The sequence below is a fragment of the Geotrypetes seraphini genome, chromosome 13 (genome assembly GCF_902459505.1).
Source record: "Geotrypetes seraphini chromosome 13, aGeoSer1.1, whole genome shotgun sequence".
In the NCBI taxonomy this organism is placed as follows: Eukaryota; Metazoa; Chordata; class Amphibia; order Gymnophiona; family Dermophiidae; genus Geotrypetes; species Geotrypetes seraphini.
This window is the reverse complement of record NC_047096.1, coordinates 77,204,308-77,230,495: the sequence shown is the minus strand read 5'-3', so window position 1 is coordinate 77,230,495 and position 26,188 is coordinate 77,204,308. Positions and strand designations below refer to the sequence as shown.

The 26,188-nt window shown below is 41.7% G+C and overlaps 1 protein-coding gene across 4 annotated transcripts in view; it reads left to right on the top strand.

Annotated features, from left to right (window-relative positions):
* The window catches only part of MLLT6 (MLLT6, PHD finger containing), a 240,675-nt gene extending 216,886 nt beyond the window's left edge, over positions 1-23,789 (top strand). For all 4 annotated transcript variants that reach the window (XM_033918301.1, XM_033918300.1, XM_033918303.1 and 1 more), the window contains 4 exons: positions 4,817-5,205; positions 9,025-9,133; positions 19,450-19,845; positions 21,462-23,789. In XM_033918301.1, coding sequence (XP_033774192.1) covers positions 4,817-5,205; positions 9,025-9,133; positions 19,450-19,845; positions 21,462-21,506 — 939 coding nt within the window. In that variant the 3' untranslated portion in view covers positions 21,507-23,789. The remainder of the gene's footprint in view (positions 1-4,816; positions 5,206-9,024; positions 9,134-19,449; positions 19,846-21,461) is intronic.
* The last annotated feature ends 2,399 nt before the right edge of the window (positions 23,790-26,188 follow it).

The window sequence follows — 26,188 nt, the reverse complement described above, 5'->3', positions numbered from 1 at the left end:
GCCTTCTGCTCTCTCTCCCTTCTTCTCACTTCCATCATCTGTCCCCTTCTCTCTCTCTCATCTCCTCTATTCCATCATCTGCCCCTTCTCTCTCTCTCCCCCCCAACTTCCATCATCTGCCCCCGTTCCCCTCACCTTTGTGGGTCACTTTCTTTCCCCTGAAGGTGGCTCATGTCAGAGGGGAAGCTTTGGCCGAGCAGAACCGCTTGCAAGGAACAGTGGAACTTACTTGATTGATGTCGATGCTGGGGCCCGTTGCCGTTTGAAGGAAAAAAAAAAAAGGTGGAAAAAAGGGACCTGCAAAGGCAAGAGGAAGGGAAACCTCCAGGACAGCTGCTCTTTGCCCTCCTTCAGCGGCCCAAGAGTCCGGACTAACAGCGGCAGCTCTGTGTACTTCTAACTTCGGCACAGAGCTGCCCCTAATCAATAGTTTAGCGCGGTTTCATGAGGCAGCCTCGGGGCCTTTGATAGCCGGCCCGCTTCGATGATGCGATGTGGGCCAGCCTAGCAAAGGCCCCGAGGCTGCCTTATGAAACCGCGCTAAACTATTGAGGGGCAGCTCTGTGCCGAAGTTAAAAGCATACAGAGCTGCCGCTGCTGGTCTGGAGGTGCGGAGACAAGGCAGGAGGCAAACGCGGTGGAAGGCAGGAGTCCCGGCACAGCGACTGCAACAGGAAGTTGCAAGTCAGCTGACGCCGGCCTTTCGTTGCGGCGGGGACCGAATCCTTCGCGGACCGGCAAGATTTTGTTTGCGGACCGGCGGTTGAAGAACTGTGTTGTAGATGATCTCTGATTGGTTGAGAAAGAGGCTGGGATAGAGGAACAGCTGCTATGCTCTCCATAAGCATGTCAAAAGGACTGAGCAGGTTTTTGAGGAGCTGCCACCTGAGATTTCTGAGACCATTGTTGTTGTTGCTTCTTTTACAGTGCTGGTCTAGAAGCAGAAGGCTTAGAAGTATATTGCTTCTGATATGAATAGGAAGGCTTAGCAGACTTCTGTGAAGCTTGAGGCTTAGTCTTTGTTCTGACTAAAGAATTCCAATTCTTTTCATGTTGTGTCAATTTTTACGTGGCCGCCTCGATGGAATCGCCAAAAAGTTCTCCTAAACATGGAATATTGGCTAATCTATCCTGGAGATTGAAGTCCATATCAGAAATTCTTAGCCAAGCTAGATGTCTCAAAGCCAACAACATAGCAGATGCTCTAGTAGACATCTCAAAAGAATCATAAGCTGACCTTGCTATATACTTTCTAGTCTGTGAAAGAGTGTGAATGGTTTTCTGATATTCAGTAAGGTGCTCTGAATGAATATACTTTTCAAAGTTAGACAATTTCCTTATCAGTTGTTTTAGATAACAAGACATATTGAAATTGTAATTAAGGATTCTGCTCGCCAGCATAGAATTTCAATAAAGGTGACATCCAAACTTGAAACATAGTGCGGCCTTCACATCCTGGTGGCGCTGAGGCATAAACTCTTGTATTGAAAGATTTTTGAAGGGTTGACTCCACAAGTAATGATTGATTTTGTAGCTGTGGTTTATCAAACCCTGGACAAGTATTGATTCTGTAAATGGAATCTAGTTTCCTTGGAGCTACTGTGATCATTAAAGGTGTTTCCCAATTTTTGAGAAACGCCTCATTAAGAATGCTATGTAAAGGTAACTTGAGGAGCTTTTTGGGAGGCTCATCATAGTCCAAGGCATCCAGGTACTCAGCGCTTGGTCCAGTGTCAGCTTCCAATCTGACAGGTAGGGCTTTGCCCAATTGCCTAATATACCTAGTAAAGGAAAGTCTCTCTGGAGATCTTTTTGTGGGAGGTGTTTTCTGTGGTGACTGTTCTGAAGGTATGTCCATAAGTCTCAGTTGCAGATAAAGTAAGTTCACTCTCTGAGTCTGATTCCAAATCTGAGTCAAAGAGAAGACTTGGAGAAGCTGTACGTCGAGGAGAACGATGTCTACGGGAAGGTTCGCAATGTCTTTGGTACCAATCCAATGAAGAGGATCGATGAGTATCCCTTTTTCGCTTTGAAGCCTGAGATCGATGCGATGAGGTCCAATGATGCCTTGGCGTCAAACGCCATGTTGAAGAAGAGCATCAATTCTTCAAGGTAATGGATCAATGCCTCAATGGAGAATGTCGATAAGATGAGCTAGAACGTCGATGCGAAGATCAATGTCTGGAGGTAGAACATTGTCGAGATGAGGAGTGACAATGCCTCGCAGAAAATCCATGAGAAGTAGCTTGATGCTCCAATGGATAGATGACATCAGTACCTTGAGGCCTTGGAGTACTAAACTTAGGCTGGGCCGATAACGAGGGAGCTGATGTTAGCACCGGCATGGACTAAAATTTTAACATATTACCGAGCTCCCTCTGGAAGAACTCATGGAGTTTCTCCCTGAAAGTATGCACCGGTACTGATAGCTCAACAGCCGGTACCATTGGTGCAGCAGGTTGTCTCAGAATGGGTGACCTTGATGAGGATGCACACTGTGAAGGAATGACAACCTGCAAAGCTGGAGAACGATGGTATCACTGTTTGGTCTGCATCAAGGGACTCGATGCAGTTGAGACCTGTGATGCTTGCTTGGAAGTGGATGCCTTCTTAGCTGGCTTCCCCGATGCTGTAAGATCTGATGTCAATGCCAATACAGGAGTTTTTGATGTTGACGGCTCCAAGGATTTGCTGGTGTCCATGGCCAAGCCGAACAGCTTTTCCTGTTGAACATGACGGACCTTGATAGAGCACTTTTGTAAGGTGGAACACTGAGCACAAGAATCGACTGGGTGTGCAGGGCCTAGACACTAACTATCAGGGTCGGTGATAGAAATAGGCCACTGACACCTACAGCACTTTTTAAAACCCGTTAAAGGTTTTGACATGGATAGAAAAATATTTTCGGCGAGATTAAACTCAATTTTGAAAGTGAACAAGAGACCTGCCAAGGGAAAAAACTCTAGGCTAAAGCCCAAGTTTGAACAAAAATAATATATACTTTTTTTTCTTTTTCACTATAGAAGAACAGAATAAAAGATATTAAATGAAAAAGAAATTATAAACTTAAGAAAAAACGCTAAAGCAGGAAAGCACCACAGACTGAACAGAGTCCAATCAAAAAAGTACTTCTTCCCTCCGCGGAAAAAAACTAAGGTACCGCGAGCGGACGTCAGACGGGAAGGCACTCGCGCATGCGCAATGTGGGCAGTCGCAAAATTTCTCAAAACTTAAGGGTCCTTTTACTAAGGCGCGCTAGCCGGTTTAGCATGCGCTAATATTTAACGCGTGCTAAAACGGCTAGCATGTCTTAATAAAAGAGGGGGTCAGTGACAGTACACTTTTAAACCGTCCGTACTGGGCTCCGTGGATGATGTCACCCACATATGAGAATATGCCGCATGCTTGTCCTAGGATGACTCCTATTCCCATAGAAATGCACTGGGACATTTTTTGGTGTACAGTACTCCCCTGAAATTCAAAGGGGTTCCATTCCAGGAACACCCGCAAATTTTGAAAAACTGTGAATGCGGTTTAGGAGCAGACTGGAGGCAGGAGAGGGCAGCTGAGGCGCCATTGGGTGCGGGATAATTCTTAGTATTTTCCGACCGCCTCTTCCGGAACTAAAGTCAGGCTACACCAATCAGGAGCTGCTTTGACATGCTAGCGCGGGGAGCCACACTGAATGGCCCACGCTGCTCCTGACGCTCAGAGTTCCTATGAGAGTAGCGCGGCTCTCTGCGCTAAAAAAACTGCTAGCGCAGTTTAATAGAAGAGGGGGTGAGTCCATGAATCACGAACCGCAAATTTGTGGGGGTATACTGTATTTATTTCTCTGAAACCCCTAGTACAATTATACCCATTTTCAAACTTGGTATTTCTTTTTACTATTTTTACCCACAAGCAGAGTATATATTTGGGGGATGTGTACATAAGAGTTGTGAAGGAAATGAATTTGTTGGGTGTGAGGTGTGATTCGCATCTTAATATACAGTTCAAGTAACCAAAATGATTCAGTCTTGTTTTGCACAATTGCATTTGTTGTTTCAGTTAAAGCCTATGTGATTTTAGAACTGTAGTACAGGGGGGTTAGTTCTATCTAGGCTTCATTACTACAATGCACTGTATTTTGGTATATCTAATAGTAGGGTCAAGGCATTGTAGTTGGTACAAAATGACTGCTCATTTGTTCATTGGGGGTACAGAAATCAATACATATTACTCCTGTGTTAAGACAGCTTCATTGGTTACTGGTAGTGTATCGGTAGTTTTTTACCTCGGTGTATAAATTATTAAAATAAATAAATAAATGCCAAAATTTATCCCAATCTATCAATTGTTTTATGCTATTGCAGCTGGAACTCCTGCTCCCATAGAAATGCTGAAGCCATTTTGGAGGGCAGGTATATTTCTCTGGAATTCCCAGTCTGATTTAGCCCATTTTGGAACTTGATATATGTTTTAATGCTTTTACCCATATGTCAAGTTTCATTCCATTCTGTCAAATTTTTGGAGATTTTGCCCCTAGACAAGACAGACATTCTTAACCTCTTTTATATAATTCATTCCAACTTCCACTGGGTTGGAAATTAAATTTAAGATTCTCTCTGCATTTTCCAAGTTATGAGAGTTTATTATACCAGTAGCCAGTAGAGGTTGGTACTCTTTCATTCTAAAAAAGTTTAGTACATCCCAGTTGAGAGCCATAGTTTTGAAGTTCCTTTAGTATCCTGAGAGACACTGAATTGGTATTCTTTACTGCAAGTGACATTAAAAAAACTGAACTGCTATTTAGTCTTTGTATTTCACTCTTCAGGATCCACATTCTGGTTGTCAAAGCAGAAGTAGTTCATCTCTATCCTTCCACAGTACTCCTCCTCCTCTGCCTCAGCAAAATTCCACTTCAGTTCCTCTAATAACAGGCATATCACAGCAGCAGCAGCAACTTGTCAATGGATTAGCAAGAGTAACAGGAAATGCCCTTGGAAGCAACACTGGTACTGCTAACCACACCATCTCCAACCTTCCTATGGTAGGAGGTTTGCTAGGAAACTTGGCAGCAAGCCAACAGCAACTTTCTGTGAATGGAATCCTGGGAAATTTGAATGGAGCAATCCAAGCTGGGTGCACTGTGACACAGTCACAGAATTGCATTACACAAAACAATGGACAAACTTCACTTCAGTTACCCACCAGTATGAATAGGTGAGATTTTATTGAGCAAGAAACTAAGGCCAGTTGAATAACATATTTTGCTTCTGTATGTAATACTTCTAGTATGAGGGTGGTTTGAAAAGTTTGGTAGCAAAGCAATTTAAACAATGTAGTCTCCATCACTTAGTCCAGCGAGTTTCAAGTTTTTTTCATAAGATATTTTTCCTATGATACAAAAAAACTGAAATCTCGCTGGACTAAGGGCTCCTTTTACTAAGGTGCGTTAGGGCCTTAATGCACGGAATAGCACACGCTAAATTGCTGTGCACGCTAGACCTTAACGCCAGCATTGAGTTGAAGTTATTCTAGAAGCGTACCGCACGGTAATTTTGTGTGTGCGCTAAAAATTCTAGTGCACCTTAGTAAAAGGAGCCCTAAGTGTATAGCCCTCAATGGAGACTACGTTGTTTAACTTGCTTTTTTAACAAACTTTTCAAACCACCCTCGTAAGTTTCTACTACTTCTAGTTCTCCTTCACCATTTTACTTTTTCTGTCCATTGTTCTTTTTTAGTTTCTTCGAGTTTTTTTCCTTTTCTGTCTATTGCAACTCATTTTGATTTCTCATCCATTCCCATGGTAGGCCAGGGCCCACCCAAAATCAGTGCTCCATTGAAATGATTGAGAGATCCGCAAGCCCCGTCAGCTAAAGACCTCCTCCCAGCAGAAGGAACACTTTCACCCTGTATAGCTGACGGCAGTGTCCTCAAGCAACTGTCACCCTACCCCTTGTGCTTCTCAATTTGCATGCATGCGCGGAGGCTGTATCAGCGGTTCAGGGAAACTGCCGCTGGCTGCACAGAATGTAAGTGTTCCTTCTGCCGGGAGAAGATCTTTGGCTGGCAGGGTTGTGGATCCTTGGCAGCGCCAGTACCGGTATTCATTTTAGTTTCGGGGTGAGAGGGATGAGGAAGGCGTGGAAAGAGATGGATTTTCAGGTACATCCTCTTTGAGCCCAGGCCCACCCTAAATCGACCATCTGGCTACACTACTGATCCACTCACTCACACTTCTTCAGTATCCCTTTGTTTTGTTTTTTCTGCTCCCATTCATTCATAAATCTGAAATAATCTGTTTGAATGAATGCATTTTTACTACAAGTCTTGGGTTGTGTTTGTCTACACAGTCACTCCAGACCCATTCATATACATATAGTCATGTGAAAAAATTAGGACACCCCATGAAATATTCAGTTCTTTCTTAAGAAATGTTCACATATCAATGCTAAATCTTTTTTTTTATTTATCTCTGGAAAAGAAAGTGATGTAATTGCAGGTAAACAACAAAAATTTCCTTGATTTACTCATGAAAAAGAAGATATCCACAAAAAAGTGTATTCTCCTCAAGGAATAAATTAGGACACTCTACACCCTAATAGCTAGTGTTACCCCCTTTAGCTGAAATAACTGCAGTGAGAAGCTTCTTGTAGCCTTCTACCAGTCTCTGACATTGGTCTGAGGTAAGTTTGGCCCACTCTTCAATGCAAAATTCTTTCAGCTGTGAGATGTTTGCGGGGTCTTTTTGCTTGTACAGTCCATTTCAAATCACCCCACAGCATCTCAATGGGATTAAGATCAGGGCTTTGACTCAGCCACTCCAGGACTCTCCATTTCTTAGTTTTCAGCCAGTCCTGGTATGTTTTGGGTCATTGTCGTGTTGAAGGGTGCAGTTCCACTTCAGCTTTAATTTTCTTACAGATGGTCTCACATGTTCCTCAAACACCCTCTGATACACGGTAGAATTCATGGTAGATTCTATGATGGTGAGCTGGCCTGGTCCTGCTGCAGCAAAGCATCCCCAAACCATGACAGTTCCCCCTCCATGTTTCACAGTTGGTATGAGGTTCTTTTCTTGGAATGCTGTATTTGGTGTACACCAAACATGTCCTCTTTTCTGGTGTCCAAATAATTCAATTTTAGATTCATCTGTCCATAGAACACTATTCCAGAAGTCCTGGTGTTTGTTTACGTTCTCTCTGGCAAACTTCAGTCTGACCTTGATGTTTCTCTTAAAGAGCAAAGGTTTCCTCCTTGCACACCCCCCATGCAAGTTAAATTTGTGCAGTCTCTTTCTGATTGTTGAGGCATGCACTTTCTCATCAACAGTAGCAAGAGCCTGCTGTAGGTCCTGTGATGACATTTTAGGGTTTTTGGAGACTTCTTTTTTTTTTTTTTAAATATCATATTTATTGAGACAAGAGGCGTCTAGACAACCAGAGCCCAACAGTAGGCAACAAAGCAAACAATATATCACACAAGAGCAGAATGATACAAGTAGCACAAGCAGAAATGGAGCTCACAAAGGAGCAGGTATGAGACAGCAGAATCACATCAGGGTCAAAGTGCAGTGCGGAAACCACTCGCTAGCCATCGCCACCCGTCCACTTTTCAATATAGAAAGAACATCCCCAATCCCCAAACATTGCAACATAAGCAATCATCACCCTAACACTACTCCAACGTACCAGAACTCACCCATACACTACAAGACACATGCAGACTCACAAACACTTACAACACATACACACAATCAAACAGATGCAAACACATTCAAACACATTTGCCCTGCCGGAGAGCGCCACACCGGAGACAATGATAAGTAAAATGGTAAATAAAATAGACAAGAGAAATGAGCAGGTCTGAGAAACCACTCGAGCCCGCACAGGAGCCAAACCAATAGCAACAATTATGCATCAAGGTCCAAAATCTGCTGCAAAAGGGTGCAATAGAACTTCCATTGATCCTGCGGGCGAGTCAAGTGGGTGTCCAACTCAAAGCGAGCTTGCTGTTTCATCATGGCAACCCACAGAGTATAAGAGGGGGCCTCTTCTGAGATCCAGTATTTCAAGATGAGCTTTTTCCCCACCAGAATCGCATGTAAAACAAATTTCTGGGAGGGGAAGTCCAGGCCATGATTCTGGAGGTCATGGACATTTCCTAATAACAAGGCAGGTGCATTCCAAGGCACCGTGCAGTGCAAGAGGAGGTCCAGGCAGCTCTTTACAGATTCCCAAAGAGTCAGTTGCAGGCATGCAAAAAAGAAATGAAGGAATGTGCCCTATGAGTTTTACATTTAAGACATTTATCGTCAGACCATAACCCCATAACGTGTCCTCGGGCTCTCGTAATGTAAATGCGGTGCAAAATTTTGTATTGTGTTTCCTGCAAAGACACCGCTTTCACATGACAATAGAGAGTTTGAAAAAAGAACCTGATGTCATGAAGAGATACCTCCTGTTCGAGTTCAGATGTCACTCCCCCACCAAAACGGTGAGACATCTCTTTTTTTAAAGAGAAAAACAATTGACTCATATATATTCTATATACTTCACTCAAAATTTGGTAGACCTCTATCATATTCTTCTCCCTCAACTATCTCTTTTTGAAGCTGAAGAGCCCTAACCTCTTAAACCTTTCCTCATATGAGAGGAGTTCCATCCCCATAATCATTTTGGTTGCCCCTCTGAACTTTTTCTAATTGCACAATATCTTTTTTGAGATTTGGCGATCAGACTTGCATACATACATATTTGGACACTGGCATACCCTCATTCAAAATTGAATACATAGGAGTCCTTGACATAGGCATGAATATACAGTCAAAGTAGATGTCTGAGAACATATTCCGACAATACATTGGAGTAGTACATATTTAGAAATTGGGATATATTAGATTAACAATTTAAATATTGTGAGAATCATTTATATCTGCAAGAGCTGATGTCTCGCCTGATTGTTCAAATTCACCATGTGTAAGAAGAAAATAAGATGTGCCAGAGACATTTCTAATCATTTCCATTGTTTCCTTTACAGTATTTCAGGTCTGAATTCTGTGACAGATCAACAGCGCCACCTCCTCCAGCAGCATGAACAGCAACTGCAGCAAGTTCAGCAGCTCCTGGCATCCCCACAGCTGACCCCAGTAAATGGCATTAGATATTTTACTATTCAGTTTGTATATGACCACCCTTTGGCACATACAAGACTTCATGATCAGATATAAAAGAGGCGATTTTATAAAGAATTTTTCACATATGCCATATTCTCTCCCATAATTGTCCAACTCCCTACTGAAGCTTAACACTCTGGAAAATTTGAAGGCTTAAAACTCTGAAAAATTTGGTTTTAAAACCAAATAATGATTTCCCCAATAATTGCCCATCTCCACACCCCCCCCCCCTTAGCATTGCTTTCCTCCCCCTTCCCCTCTCTACCCCCTGAGATGACCAGATATCTCTCTTCTTACCTTGTCTCGAGGTTATAATGTTGGGCCAGTGCAGGGCCTTAACCAAACACAGATGCTCAAGGCCCCACACCAGTCCAGCACCATAACCTCCAGATGAGGTAAGAAGAGTGATCTGGTCATCATAGGGGGGTAGATGAAAGCAATGTCAGTTATTGCAAGAGGCAGGATGGAGAAATGGTCGTTATCATGGGGTTAGACAGGATGGAAGAGAGAATCGGTCATCACAGGGAGGAGAGAGATAAATGATGACTATTAATCACCCACCCTAGACTTCAGAAAACCTGGGCGGATTGTTAGAGAGAATATGATATATTTATTTATTGGGATTTTATTAACCGCCTTTTCATGACAAGATTCACCCAACGCAGTTTATAATACACAGAATAGTAATCAAGTACTCATAAGTATTTTCCCTATCTTCCCGGCAGGCTCACAATCTAGCTGGGCCCATGTGCCTAAGGCCCCGCCCACAGGAGGGGCCTAAGGCTACTGGGCCTATTCCGGTTGGCCCAGGCACCTCAGGCCTCACCTGTGGGCGGGGTTTGAGCCGCCTGGGCTAATCAGGCCCTAAGGCCAGCCATTCAAGGGATGGATGGCCTGCCAGACGGACGAGCTTGGCAGCCGTCTGTCCGGCCAACAATTCTCAGGTACGGGGAGGTGGGGTCGGCAGGGGGGAGCTCATGGGTCGGCGGGCAGCCAATCGGGGGTTCAGGAGCGATCGTGTGAGGGAGGTGCGTCGAGGGCAGGAGGGTCTGGGATCCCTCCTGCCCGTATCTTAGTAGGGGTGGGGGGTAGGGCTCCCTCCTGCCCCATCATAGTCGAAGGGGGGGTGCTGCGAGGCAAGAGGGCTTGGGCTCCCTCTTGCCCCGATTGGATCGGTGGGGCCAGGAGAGCTTGGGCTCTTGTGTTGGGCGTTTGGGACTTAGGCTTTTTTTAGGTTGATGATATGTTGTTAGTGTAGACATAGTGGTGGTCTGGGTGTTTAAACAGCTGATCATAGAGGCAAGCCATTATATAAAAAAACCTCCTTTTGGATGGTTTTTTATATAATGGAGATTTTCCCTGCTTCTACTTTCAACATTTAAGAACTTAGGCCAAAAGGGGACTTAGACGTGTTTTTTTTATTATGCCCCTCCACTGTGTTTAGGGCATCACAACTGCTAACCAGAGGTATTGGACAATTAGGTCTTGCCTTCGATAATCTTCTTTCTGTTAGTACCTGTAGGATTCCATACGCTAGGTTTTCAATCCCAACCCGCAATCCGGGAGTTGCAGAAATCCAACACTTTTCTGAGTACATGCTGCTCCCTCTTAGACTGAAAGCTAGAGCCATATCCAGTTTCAATTTCTGCAAACAATCCGTGCAGAAATCTTTTGAATTGCTCTACTTTCTTTTCTTATTTTTTTGCTTAAAGTTTGTTTTTTTTTTCGGTGGCTTCAGTGCCTTGAGACCCCTTTCTGGTGGAAAGGACGCAGTCCCGCGGAGCCAGACTGCTGTTTCTCAGTGAAACTTTGGTGGATTTGTGGAGCCAGCCTGCTGTGTGCCACCCTTCTTAAACTCGGGGTCCATTCGCTTGCCCACTGACCTTGTCATGGGTTTAAGCGCAGGCCGTATATGTCTAGAATGACACCCCCCTCCTGGTTTCAGGGTGCAGGCTGCATTTCCTGGCCCCGAGCACTTGGCGAGGATCTGTGTGGGCGGAGGACACAGTCGGTGTCTGGCCGACTGGTAGATCTTCAAGTCTGGTTTATTTGGAAATCCTTTTCTACATTCAGCTGCTGTGTGAAAATGCTGGCAAACAAGGCACTTCAGTGACTGTAGGAACTTCAACGGTGGCTTGTTAAATGATTTAAAAGTCATTTTTCACAGTTTCTGAGGGTAGGGTTCAGGTCCCCCACTAAAGGAACTTAGGGAAGTCCTGGCGGCTCTGCTGGCTGACCTTTCCAATGCTTCTCTAAAGTCAGGAGTGGTACCAGATTTTAATAAAGCCTTTGACACTGTTCTACACAGGCATCTAATAAATAAGCTGAGTGTCCTTGGTATGGGCCCCAAAGTGACAGACTGGGTTAGGAACTAGTTAATTGGAAGGCAACAGAAGGTAGTGGTAAATGGAGATTGCTTTGAGGAAAGGGATGTTACTAATGGTGTGCCCAAGGTTTGGGTCTGGGTGTTTTGGGGATTTTCTAAACATTTTTGTAAGTGATATTGCTGAAGTGCTATCTGGTAAGATTTGCCTCTTTGTGGATGATACCAAATTCTGCAATAGGGTAGACACCCCTGATGGTGTGGAAAACATGAGGAAGTGACATTCTGTTGAAGTAGAAAGGAGAACCAAGGTTGTCTGGGTCACTGAGGAGCTATTAGGATCATGGTGGCTGACTTTTTTGAGCTTGACTAACATCTTCAGAACCAGAGGGATTGGCGGAAACGCATATAGGAACTTGCATGATCAATCCAGAAGAAATGCATCCACTTCTAGATAATGAGGAGAGTACTGTCTGGAGCAGAAGTGAGGTAACTTGTGATTGTGGAGAGATGCAAACAGGTCTCTCTGAGGAGTCCCCCAAAGTGAGAAGATGTGGCACAAGACTTTTTGGAATTGAGAGTTCACTCGTGCAGTTGAAGAAATCTGCTGAGCTTGTCGGCCAGGGCATTCTGCTTCCCTTTCACAAATTTCGCTCTGAGAAATATATTTTGAGGAATTGCCCAGTTCCAAATGGGTATGGCTTCTTGACAAAGAGGAAGAGAGCCCATTCCTCCTTGTTTGTTGATGTAATACACGGCCACTTGATTGTTTGAACAAGAAGGACTTGGTTGGAAAGAAGATCTTGAAATGTCTTGAGGGCACTGTGAATTGCTCGTAGTGCTAACAGGTTGATATGAAATGCTTTTTCTCAAGCAAACTCAATAAAGAATTGGCTAAACGGTCTTTGGCCCTTGAGGGGAATGTAAAGGCTAGAAACTAATCATTTAAATAATGGTCATCAGTATGAGCCTTTCATAAATAAATGAGGGAATACGGGCTCAGGCAATAACTCATGGGTGACTAACACCAGAGATAGGTCTAAATGAGAGTTGTCCCATACATCATTTAGTCCATTTGAATATAACCACTCTAACCAGTGTAAATATGAGATAACTGCCTTATTAACATTACCATCAAGGGAGAAGGCACAAAGAAAAGTAATAAAGGAAAAATCTTAACTATTGTAGATAAACTCCCAAAAACGTCAGTGTATAAGATCCTTAAAGTGCAGGTGCTCTGGAAAAGTTCATGCTAAAGTGCTCTAAAAAATTTCCTGATATAAAAATTCATGCTGCAAGTCTTGAATATTAAAAGAGTTGTTAATAAGAATTTGTAACAGTCACTTAATAAACTGAAAACGTAACTAAATCCCTAAAGAAAAATTCATATGAAAAAGAATGAGAAAGTATGTAGAAAAATTATTAAATACTAAAAAAAATAGCAATCTGTAAAAAGGTTAGCAATCAGTAAAGATGTAATTCATAGATTTAAAGTTCATTTATATCGTGAAAAATTCATCAAAAACTATTTAGTACAAAAAAGTACTTAGCTGAATCTTTTAAAGAACATATGTTGCCTTGGAGAATTAATATCGCCACTCGACAGAGCTCTGTTTCACCACCTTCGTCAGGAGTGGAGATACACATAGAGCAAACTTTCAAAATTAAGGCGGCAGAATTGCATTTGTTCTATCAGCGCCGCATCCCAGAGCGTAAGGAAATCCAAAAATCGCTATGGCATCTCAGGAGTTTAAGAATGCCCAGGAGATCCCGCGAGAACCACGGACTTGTATTGACATAATGACGTCAGAAAAAATGGATCGCAGAAACGCAAATATCAAAAAATGTAAAAAGTTGCGGAGAAAGCCTTTTGAAGATAACAAAGGCTGAAAAAAACAGAATATGTGAAACAAAAATAGATGAAATAAATGCAAAAATGGATTCAACTGGTGAAACATCTATCCACATTATCGTTAAAGCCCAACGGAGACTATGATTTCAAATGAAAAATCCAATAGTTTTCTCGTTTGAGAAGGTGAGTATGTCTGTCCCCATTGAAACTTGTGGGAATCTGTTCCAAAATACACCATTTTAACTGGGAAAAATCATGGTGATAAGTATTATTGTGAGCCACCATCGGGGCAGTAAGTTTCTTTGTTTTAAGGCAACTTAGTCTAGTCCTGATGCTACGAGTTGTGCAACCCACATATATAAGTCCACAGACCAGAGTCCCTGAATCATGAGACTGTCCAGGTGAGCTCCCCATGCATACTTGAAGGCGTCCGTCATGAATATTTTTTGATATGGAAAGATGTGAAATATCAAACCTCTGGCAAAATTTTTCGGTTGCAACCACCACTGGAGAGATTGATGAAGAGGCGAGGAGTGACCTTGATCTGTTGGGATAAGGGATCTGTGGCCTGAGACCACTGAGATGCAAGGTTCCATTGAGATGATCTGAGATGAAGTCGAGCAAAGGGAGTGACATGAACTGTGGATGCCATGTGACCCATGAGACACATCATTTGTCTTGCTGAGATGTGTTGCAGAGTGGACAAAGATGGCAAAGTTGAAGCAAGGCGTTTTGTCTTTGCTATGGTAAGAAAGTTTGTAAAAGAGTTAATTTGAGCATAGGTCCTATGAACTCCCAACACCTGAGAAGGTTGAAGATGAGACTTTGGAAAACTGACTTTGAAGCCTAGAAGCTGGAGAAAAGTTATGGTTGGTTGCATAGCTGAGTGCACTGCTTGAGGTGATACAGCTTTTATCAACCAATCGTCTAAATAAGGAAACACTTGACACCTGTTAGTACATAGGGTTGCTGTTACTACCGCCAGGCACTTTATGAATACTCTTGGAGATGAAGTGAGGCCAAATGGCAGAACTTTGTATTAGAGGTGATGATGACCTACAAAAGAGGAAAGGTGGAAGAGGGGAGATATGATAGACGTTTAAATACCTATGTGGCATAAATGCATGAGTCAAATCTCTTTCAATTGAAAGGAGGCTCTGGAATGAGAGAGCATAGGATGAAGTTAAGAGGTGATAGGCTCTGGAGTAATCAAAAAAATACTCTTTTACTGAAAGGATGGTAAATACATGGAACAGTCTCCCAGAAGAAGTGGTGGAAACAGAGACTGTGTCTGAATTCAAGAAAGCTTGGGCAATCCCACGATTTCTGAGAGAGAGGAAGAGATAATGGTTAGAGAATGGCATGGTGGCTGTTATCTGTGGCTAGCCGTGGGTAGCCGCAGGTAACCTGCCAAAATGGGGTGGGGGAGAACTGCTCTCTGCGGGTACAGGGTCAAGGCCATCCACCACCCCATGGAGAGGTGAATGGCCTTGTCCCCGAAGAAGAGAAGCTTCCGCCCACAGTCGCACGCGACTGCAGGCAGGCTCCTGCGGCTTGAGCAAGTTACTCTGTAAGCTTAAAATGCGCCGCAAAGGTAAGGGGGAGAGAGGGAGATGCTCGGACCACGCGAGGGATGCTGAAGGGCGGTGAAGTGGCGAGAGGGAAGGATGGTGGTGGAAAGGAAGGGGGGTGGAGAGGAACAGACGCTGAAAGGAAATGGGGAGAAGACGCTGAAGGGAAATGGGGAAGACATAGTAGGGAGATGCTGAAGCAAAATGGGGAAGACAGAGTGGGGAGAAGATGCTGAAGGAAAATGGAGACTACCCTTAATCTCTTCAAGTTGTCCACATATGAAACTCTGTTCACTTATGCAGATGACAGTTTTATTTTGATAGAGATAGAGCCGTACACTATTGATTTAGTACCTAAAGTTAATCTTTGCATCTCTAAACTCCAAACGGGGGCCCAGTCTGTTCGAATGAAATTGAATGCATCCAAGACGAAATTATTGTGGCTTGGCCCGAAATTGGACTATCTCCCTAGTTCTGTAGTATTGGCCTCTGGAACTTCCCTACAAATCAAATTTTCTGCTAAGATTTTGGGAGTTTTTTTCGATTCCTTGCTCTCTTTTAAGGATCAGGTTAGCTCTGTGATCAATCTGCGTATGTTGAGTAAAGTCAGACATGTTTTCCATCAACAACATTTTTCCATTCTGGCTCAGTCGATTATTTTAGCTCATCTTGACTACTGTAACGCCCTCTATCTCGGTATTACAAAAAAATTGTCTTTCTAGATTACAATTGATCCAGAACACTGCTGCAAGATTGATTTTCAGGAAATGTAAGTTTGATCATGTGACACCATTACTTTATAATCTGCATTGGCTTCCCGTGTATTTTAGAGTCCAGTTTAAATGTGCCTGTGTTATTTTCAAAATTTTCTTTGGTATCTTCTCTCCGTTAGTCCCTCTATCTTGGAATCTTTATACATTTTCTTTTGCAAGGGGTGATCAACAATTTAAGCTATCTTGTCCATCTAGTAAAGGTATTAAAAGAACCAAAGCTTTTGGTCAATCTCTGTCCTTCAAGTTCACCCAACTTTGGAATGATCTTCCACTTTTTTTGCAAAGTTTTAGTTCTCTTTCATCCTTTCGCAAGTCTTTGAAAACCATTCTATTCACCAAGCACTTTGGTAATTAATTTCTCTCCTACTTCTACTATGTTACTATTTCCTTAATTTAATTACTGTTTCATATTTTCATTACCTTATCTAACTACTGTAAACCGAGTCAAGCTTTCTTGGATTGAAGACTCTATACAAAACTAAGAAAAAAAAGAAAAGAAGGGAAATGGGGCACAGAGAGTGGGGAGAAGACGCTGGAAGGGAAGAAAGGGGGCCTTAATGTGCCATGCTCAGGCTAGGCAGGTACTGAGAGAGTCGGTGCAAGCACCAGTGCTACATGTAGCTTAAACAGCCTAGCTAGCTCCCTGTGTTTGTGAGGAGCTAGCTAAAATAAAGGTAAACAAAGCGATGAGGCCAGATGGTGTACATCCTAGGGTGCTGAAGGAACTTACGGAAGTTCTGGTAGCTCCGCTGACTGACCTTTTCAACGAGTCTCTAGAGTCGGGAGTGGTACCGGAGGACTGGAGAAGGGTGGATGTGGTCCCTCTCCACAAAAGTGGAAGTAAGGAAAAAGTAGGGAATTACAGGCAGGTAAGTCTAACCTCTGTGGTAAGCAAATTAATGGAAACACTTTTAAAACAGAGAATGGTCAAATTTATGGAATCCTGTGGATTATAGGACCGGAGGCAACATGGATTCACTAGAGGTAGGTCTTGTCACAGAAATATGCTCAATTTCTTTGACTGGGTGACTAGAGAATTGGATAGAGGATGTGCGCTAAATGTGGTGTATTTACATTTTAGCAAAGCCTTTGACAGTGTTCCACACAGATGTCTAATAAATAAACTGAGTACTCTCGGGATGGGTCCCAAAGTGACGGGCTGGGTCAAGAACTGGTTGAGTAGAAGGCGACAGAGGGTAGTGATCAATGGAGATCACTCTGAGGAAAGGGATGTTATCAGTGGTTCTGTTCTTGGGCCTGTTCTTTTTAACATTTTTATAAACGATATTGCTGAAGGGTTGTCGGGTAAGATTTGCCTCTTTGCGGATGATACCAAAATCTGCAATAGAGTAGACACACCGGATGGTGTGAATAACATGAAGAAAGGATGTGATCGGGGAGATTACGCTACGGGGATTCAAAGAGGGATTGGATAGATTCCTGAAGGATAGGGGGATTGAAGGGTACAGATAGAGGTAGATAGGGATATAGGGCTAAATCAAGAAAACCTGACAGGTCGTGGACCTGATGGGGCCGCCGTGGGTGCGGACTGCTGGGCGTGATGGACCTCTGGTCTGACCCAGTGGAGGCAACTTCTTATGTTCTTAAAGACCTGGCGAAGCTTGAAGAATGGTCTGAAATTTGGCAGCTAAAATTTTAATGCTAAGTTTTAAGTTTATTTAGGTCTTGATATACCGCTTTTATAAACAAAGCGGATTCCAATTTATACAAGTTATTTAAAAGTTTTTTTAAAAATAGAGGGAACATATTCACAATGACAGTACAGACATACATGATGCAGATGGGGAGGATACATTGCTTAAAATAAAAGAAAGGGAAGGCAAAATACAAAAGGAGTAAAGGGGATCTTTAAAGTAAGGCCTAATATCTGAGTTTTTTGAATAAGGAAAGCTAAGTATAAATCTCAAAAGCATCTCTAAAAAGAAATGTTTTGAGATTAGATTTAAAGTTGTTAAGGTCATGCATTTGGGCTGCAAAATCCCGAGGGAACGGTACAGTTAGGGAGTGAAGAATTTATGTACACGACAGAAGAGCGGGACTTGGGTGCGATTGTATGTGATGATCTTAAGGTGGCCACACATGTTGAAAAGGTGACGGCGTAAGCTAGAAGGATGCTAGGTTGCATAGGGAGAGATATGGCCAGTAGAAAAAAGGAGGTATTGATGCCCCTGTATAAGACTTTGGTGAGACCTCATTTAGAATATTGCATACAATTCTGGAGACTTCAGCTTCAAAAAGATATAAAAAGGATGGAGTCGGTCCAGAGGAAGGCTGTTAAAATGGTATGTGGTCTTCATCATAAGGCGTATGGGGACAGACTTAAAGATCTCAATCTGTATACTTTGGAGGAAAGGCGGGAGAGGGGAGATATGATAAAGACATTTAAATACCTACGTAATATAAATGCGCATGAGTCGAGTCTCTTTCATTTGAATGGAAACTCTGCAATGAGAGGGCATAGGATGAAGTTAAGAGGTGATAGGCTCTGGAGTAATCTAAGGAAATACTTTTTTACAGAAAGGGTGGTAGACGCATGGAACAGTCTCCCAGAAGAGGTGGTGGAGATAGAGAATTTGTCTGAATTCAGAAGGGCCTGGGATAGGCATATGTGATTTCTTAGAGAGAGGAAGAGATAATGGTTACTGCGGATGGGCAGACTAAATGAGCCATTTGGCCTTTATCTGCCATCAAGTTTCTATGGTCTTGGCAGGACTGCACCAGAACCGGTGGCTCCCACTGATTCCCAGTAAGATAAAAACATAGCCTTACTGGGTCAGACCAATGGACCATCTAGCCCAGTATCCTGTCTTCATGGAGGCCAATCCAATTCACAAGTACCTGGCAAAAACCCAAATTGTAGCAACATTCCATGCCACCGATCCAGAGCAAGCTGTGGCTTCCCCCAAATCCTGCTCCCATTTTAGCTTAAAAGATAGCTCAAACCTCCAGTACCACTCTCCCAAAGAGGATGTATACTTCCTTAATCACACTTACTATAGTTTATTACTTATATTCTGCCTTTATACAAAGCGGATTACAACAGTACTCTTCTAGAGCCACATATCCTATACATGGCCCTAGAAGAATACCAAGAGCCAAAAAGATAAGCAGAAGTACTGTAAATAGTGGAGAAACATTCTGTAGCCAGCTAACTTGTTCAGCTTTTTATGTGACTCCAAAAAACACAGACCCACAGAGGCTGGCAATATAAAGAACTGATTCATATGAAATAGAAAAACCTATGCACAATTGAGTCCTCCAAAAGGATTTGTAAGTGTAAGCAAGGATCCTGCATGAGAAGCCTAAAGCTCTGACGCCCATCTAACCAACAAAATGGCTAGCAAAAACACTAGACCCAATATCCAGCCAGTGGCAGGCAGCACTTTTTGCTGTCCGCTACTGGCATTAAACTGGGATATTTAGTGCTGGGCCATTTCTGAGCATTGAATGTCGGGGGGGGGGGGGGGCGTTATAACCGCTATAAAGTTAACTGGTTATGCTAAACTATAAGAGAGAGGAAATGGGAAATCTCAGTAGCCTTACAGTTTTTTATAGACTTTTAATGACATGTTTAGTATTCCACTGCATTAATCTTTTATTAATTAAGGAGGCAGTGGGTGTGGGTAGTAAGTAGGATCATCTTGATAGAATTTCTGCAGAATCAAAGTGTCAGTGATTAAATGTCTTGTCACCTCTTTGGTGAAGAATTTTTCAGTTGCAATACAAATTGTTTTATCTCCCCACCCTAGGAGCAGCAGAACCTAGTATATCAGATGATGCAGCAAATCCATCAGAGACGGGAGTTACAGAGGCTACAACTAGCTGGAGCCTCCCAGCTGCCCAACCTCCTGACAGCCACCACCACAGCTCTTCTGCATTCTGGCACTAACCTACTGACTTCATCAAATACCACATCTCTTCACACAGGCAACAGTTTAATCTCTCCCCAGCTTAACCCTGGCAATAATCTGATGGCCTCTTCAAAAGCCCCACCTCTCCTCACGGGGACTAATTTAATAACCTCTGTCAATGCTGGAAACTCCTTGATGACAGCAGCAGGAGTGTCCTCTGGTCCACCTGTTCTTAAAGCACAAACAAACCCATTCTTCAGTCTTCAAGCTGAAAGCAATACACAGAAAGGAACGGTAGGTATAAAGGATCTGTTTTTTTTTTTCCACAAATAGAATCACAAGTAGGCATTCATTCATACTTAAGATGAGTCCTCCATTGAGCAACCACTGTGGGAAGTTCTGGGTGACAAAATGTCCAGAGTTACTAGTTCCTGCATACACTGAATTATACCCTTAATGCACTACTGGGTAATGAATAGTCCAATCGGGAAGTGTCCCAAAGGGGTGATAACTCAACCAAAACAAAATGGGAACACTTGCAATTTAATAAAACATTAAACTGACAGGCGGAGCTCAGAACCATATATGGTGTAGAAATCACAAGCAGGGACGAGCCCTTTAATGTGCTTCCATAATATCTATCATTGCTCCATCTTTAGTCAGTTAGAAGGTTTTTCATGTGATTTCAAAAAAGCTTAATTACTCTAAAATCCATTTCAGATTCGTGAGGATTAAAGAAGGTTTTTAAACTTGAATGAGTGAAAAAACATGTCTGAAGTTGTATCACTGCAGCGGGTTCTGACACATTTCGCCAGAACGGCTTCCTCACAGAACCCACTCGCTGGATGACAATCAGAAGAAAAACTTCATCCTTATGTATCTCTCTTGACTCAAACCGGAAGACAGAGAGCCAAGAAAGATATGTAAGGATGAAGTTTTTCTTCTGATTGTCATCCAGCTAGAGTGGGTTCTCTGAGGAAGCTGTTCTGGCGAAACACGTCAGAACCCACTGCACGTTTTTTCACTCATTCAAGTTAAGTTTAAAAACCTTTAATCCTCATGAATTTGAAATGGATTTTAGAGTAATTAAGCTTTTTTGAAATCACATGAAAACTGATTGTAAAACCGCTTAGATAACCTTGATAGGCGGTATATAAAAAACCTAATAAACTTTTTTTTTAAATGATGACAAATTTACATGGGTTTTTAACAGTGCTTTAAGTTTATGATCTCATATTACTTGTTTATGCCTTCTAGTAATTTATAATGCTTTGGGGGTTTTCCCAGTGGAATAGGTTCTTATTATTTTGAAATGGTGGTGATGTACTTTAGAATCACTATGCTATTAGAAAGAGCTGTTAAGTTTCATTGTCTGCTACACACTGGCCTCAATTACAATACACTTTCAGAATCTACAGTATCTAATAGATATGTGTGACAACTTCTTATGTTCTTTGCAATAATGTTGTGAGCCTTTCATGATGGTGGGTGTCAATAAAAAAACATAACAGATGCTACTCCAGTCAACCAGAGATGAAGCTGCTGCAGAAGATGGACCAAAAGAGACCATCACTCAAAAGCAGCTACTGTTCACACTCAGGAAGCATATTGACCAGGGTCCAAATACAGCAGTGGTTTGTGATCCCCTATACAGGTATTGTCACTGCCAAGTCTAGGTTAGACAGAAAAACACACCTTATAAAACTTGGGATGGAAAGGGGGAGAAATCCATAGGTGGCTGCTGGCTCCTCACTGAGCTGGAAACCCATATGAGCAAGAGAAAACTAAGGTAATTTATGAGTTAGTTCTGTTGTTTCAGGGAGTATGTCTGTCTCAGCTCTGTCCAGTATACTTGCCTTCTTTATTTCTTGCCTTCTATCTTATGTTTGTATTTCTGTTTCATTTTAAAGAGAGTGAATGAGAAGACAGCTGCTATCAGTCAAGATAAAGGCTAAGACTATACCAACATCCACAAGAAAGAATCAATTGTTTAAGATCCTTGAGAAAGAAAATCAACAGATTCCCTCACCAACTAAATGGCAATAAAACTTCCTACAGGATATCTAGGGAAATATGGTATACAAACTTTCCTTTTAGTAGGATAGATGCATGTGGTTTCTTCAGGCAAACAGGCTCACCCACAAAAGCTGACTAATTCTGGGAGAGGCTGTCGACCAATGTCTATATACTAGTGCAAAGCTATGAACATAGGCTATAAATGCATCTGTTCTGAATACCCAAGTGCAGACAATGGTGTAAGAGAATGTAACAGATTTGGGCCATGATGTGCCTGACAGGATCATACATCCATGGAGCATGAGAAGAGGTAAAGGCAGGTCAAGTTCTTGGCTGGGAAGAAAGAACCTTTCATCTTGAACACGTACTCAAGTTAAAAAAGTACTGTCTTAAACTCTAAGAAAAAAAAAATTATGTGACTTATTGTGAGCGTCCAACAAAATTTTGCATCCTAGAGTACTGAGATAGTGCCCCTGAAAAACTACCAAAAAATGACATTCCACACTGTGGGACTTATGGTTTCTGTGCCATTTTTTTTCCTGGTAATGTCTGTATAGTGGCAAAGAAGCTGTAGTGCTCTCAGTGTTAGTTTTCACAACAGATGCAACCCTGATGTAATATCTCCTTAATGAAACCAAGATCAAAGACCTCATTTGAGAAACTTATGGACTTCCATCTTCCTCCTATGGAGGCTCATCTCTATTACAGTGCTTGGCTTCCAGATTCCAGGATTTATAGTGATACACAAAAGTTATTGAAGAACAGTGGTTCTTGCTCATTTTGCTTAGCATTCTAGATCTAGGGTCATCAGGCCTAATAAGCAACAACAATTCGACTGTCCTATATTTCCAAGGAAAAAAGGCAACTGCAATGCATCTATCTGGTGATAAGGTTTTCATCTGCTACTGGTAAATTACATGGAAAGCATGAGAGCCAGCTCCTGCTATTAGAATCATATGCCTTACTTAATGTTGTCTCTACCTTAGCTTTTGAGGAATTTGGGTTTGAACATGGCTAGCTCCTCTCTAAGAGGATCCAGGGTATGTTTCCCAAGATAATGACCCAAGATAATGAAAAAGCTATAGATAAAGGGTGCTCTAAATTAAGACAGAAATTATCAGCACAACTTGAAAATATACTTTGCACAGTTCTTCAGCCTTACCACTTTCTTGACTTTTTCCCCAGACTGTTAAGAATGTCTATTTTCTTCATATTAATGTTTTATCATTCAGGTAAACTGAACTCAAGATCTAGTCTGTTTGGGGTCTGCTGCTTAAAGAGAGAAAAAATCCTATATGTAAAGACCGAAGCACCCGACAAAGCAGTAGATGTATAATGAAAATTGGAGAAACAGAAGGACTTCTGTAAATATGGAGACTGCCCGCTTAAAAAGCAAAAAGGTAGAATGTCCTGAGCATTCTTTCCACATGGCCTATGAGGCTTGTATCAGAAGAGAAGCAGTCTGAGAAAGTGACTTAATACTTTTGTCCCCTGAGCTTCACCATGTGTACATATGTATGCAAGCACTGAAGCCTATCATTCCAAAGGACATCTTTAAGATTAATTTTTTATTTTTTTGGGTTTTTTTGTCTGCCAGATACCAAATGTGTTTTGGTTGCTTTCTTTGGTGTATAGCAGAGTTGGTCCCAAATATTTATTTTCCAGGTACGTCAAAACAGGCCAGATCATATGTCCTCAAACCAGTATAAAATTGGATTTTGAGCTCAGTCCAAATGTATATATTCTATGGCTATCCATGAATCTATATCTCAGACCCTGTTTCATGTTGAAAGGTGAGGTAGTGGATGTTGAAGTCACTCTCACCTGTGTGTTCTGTATGAAGACTGAGATCCCAGACTCCTATTCTTATTAAACAATGAATAGTGTCTGGTTAATTGAATCTAATGTGTGTATACATGGAGATCCCATGCGCTTTGTTTCTCTCTCTTCCTTGGACATGAAGTCCCCCTGTTTACATGCAGGGCAGTTCTGCACCTTCAGAATATTGACTTTAAATGTATCTTGTGAAGGAAAAAGCTAAACAGTTGTTTATATTTTATTGTTTCAGTTGCACTGGGGTATTTTTTTTTACCCATTTTTGATTCTAATGTCTCCTTTCTATGGTGTACACGTGTGGTCTTTTTTTTCTTTGATTTTTTAAAGAAAGAAAATTAAGATAATGTGTATATTTTTGGCGATTTAAAAAACATGTAGTGAAGATCTATTTTTGTCCTGCTGCTTGACTGTTTCCTGATGATATTAATATTATCAAAGTGATTCTGTAACACAAGAAAAGGAAATGAGACATAGGGCTCCTTTTACTAAGCTGCGCTAGTGGTTTTAGCGCACACTACATTGCCGTGCACTAGATGCTAACGACACCATTGAGCTGGCGTTAGTTCTAGCCACGTAGCGTGGGGTTAGCACGTGCTAAAAACGCTACCGCAGCTTAGTGAAAGGAGCCCATAGTGTTGTCAGATACCTTGGAGAACACCAGACTGCTATGTACAGAAATATTCAGTTCATTCTAGTTTTTAGGTCATAAATTTTAACAGTGGATGTAAAATATTACAATTAATTTGTACCCAGAAAAGAATGGAGCTATAGAAATGAATATAGGGGTAGGCTCTATGGTTGCTGGTCAAACCTCCAAAGAAGCCCTTTCCTGAAAGATGCTCCCAAGACACTGTTAACTGTTAATAATTTTTCTCAGAATGTTTCTATAATTTTTTAACTTCATTTTATAACTTCAAACATCAGAGGAGATAGGGGTGGTGGGTGAAGGGGAAAGAAGAAAAGGAAATATGAAAGTATGTTCAGTAAGAGTTCAGTTTGGCTTAACTCCCCCAAACATAAGCTAGGAAAAGGGTGTTGTTACTGCTAGTTTCCCAATAATTTTGAGATCAATTTAGATAAGTAGTAATCTGTGTCCATCCTTGTAAATGCTCTGTTCTAGGAAAATGAAAGGAATTTTTACTGAAAGATTTATACTGGAGAAGTTTAGGACTAGAAAAGTATTAAAGTGAAGCCACTGAATGAACAGAGCACAAACAATGCATTTTAAATGCACTTACTTGCATTCAACTCTAATTGGGCTTTAGTTTTATAATGTTTGTAGATCCACTATTGGAAGCACAGTGGAAGCAGCCATTCAGATCTGTTCAACATAACAGGAACAGGGTTTATCCATTGATTTGGGGGAGGGGAGGATTAGTCAAAAATCATACATCATAGTAACATGGGTTAACAATATAGCCTAGTGATGAGATTATTTAAGCCTATTTTTACATAGAATGTTGAGATTGGAAATGAGGCGAGGACACACACAATTCCAGCAGTATGTTACAACACTCTGATGAACATGGAACATTCAGTAAAATACATATAAGGATGTGAAGAAATGCACATATATTTGCCTTTACATGCAGCGATAGCAGCCATTTTAAAAATACATACATTAAAAAATGAATGACATGAACTTAGCGCTTCACCATGGAAGCAATAATTCTGCAATTTCCACATGTAAGTTATGTGTAGTTATTCCATTTTACAAGCCTAGACATGCTACCAATTAAGTAGTGAAACCATAATTTTTATTTTTCTTCATTTTGAGATGGAAAGAAATAACAGGGACTTAAGGAGAATTACTGTATTAATCTTTCATGAAAAAACTCTGGCTGAAACTAGCACTTTTTTAAAAATGGGGAATACACATATAGATTTTAGGTCTACCCAAGGCATACCCAAACCACATCCCCTTGAAATCTCTGCACAGTGTGGATCTCCACATGTAAAGAAAAATTATGTTCTTACCTGATCATTTTCTTTCCTTTAGATACAAGAGATGAATCCGGAGACTAGTGGGTTGTGTCCCTCTACCAGCAGGTAGAAATAGAGAGTACTAAGTTGAAGTCTATCTTTTTGGATGGAAAGTCTCCTGGCCAACTAGTATCGCTCTTGCCAAAGCATCAGGAACTGATAAATTAAGAAAAAAAACTCCTTTCAAACACATATCAACATAAACACAGAAGCAATGAAACCAAATCTTAACTACCAAAAGTAACAGGAAAAAATAACCTTCACGGAACTCCCGAGAAAAAGCTCAGTACCACAATACATTATAGCAGAGGTGTCAAATGTTGGTCCTTGAGTGCCCAATCCAATCAGGTTTTCAGGATTTCCCCAATGAATATGCATGAGATCTATTAACGTACAATGAAAGCAGTGCATGCAAATAGAGCTCATGTAAATTCATTGCAGAAATCCTGAAAACCCGACTGGATTGCGGTCCTTGAGGACCAACATTTGACACCCTTGACATTTACAATCAGGGTGGGGCTCTGGATTCATCTGCTGCATCTAAAAGAAAGAAAATTATTAAGTATGAACATAATTTTTCCTTCCTTAGTGTCAGCAGCAGATGAATCCAGAGACTAGTGGGATGTATCAAAGCAGTCCTTACGTAGAGTGGGAAAAGACCGCCACCTCAGCAATAACTGATGCCCCAAAAGAGCTGTCACATCTAACCTATAGTGTTTGTAAAACATGTACTGAGGACCAAGTCACCACTCTGCAAATTTCCTCCAATGAAAAACCGTCCTGGTAGAATAAGCATGTAATG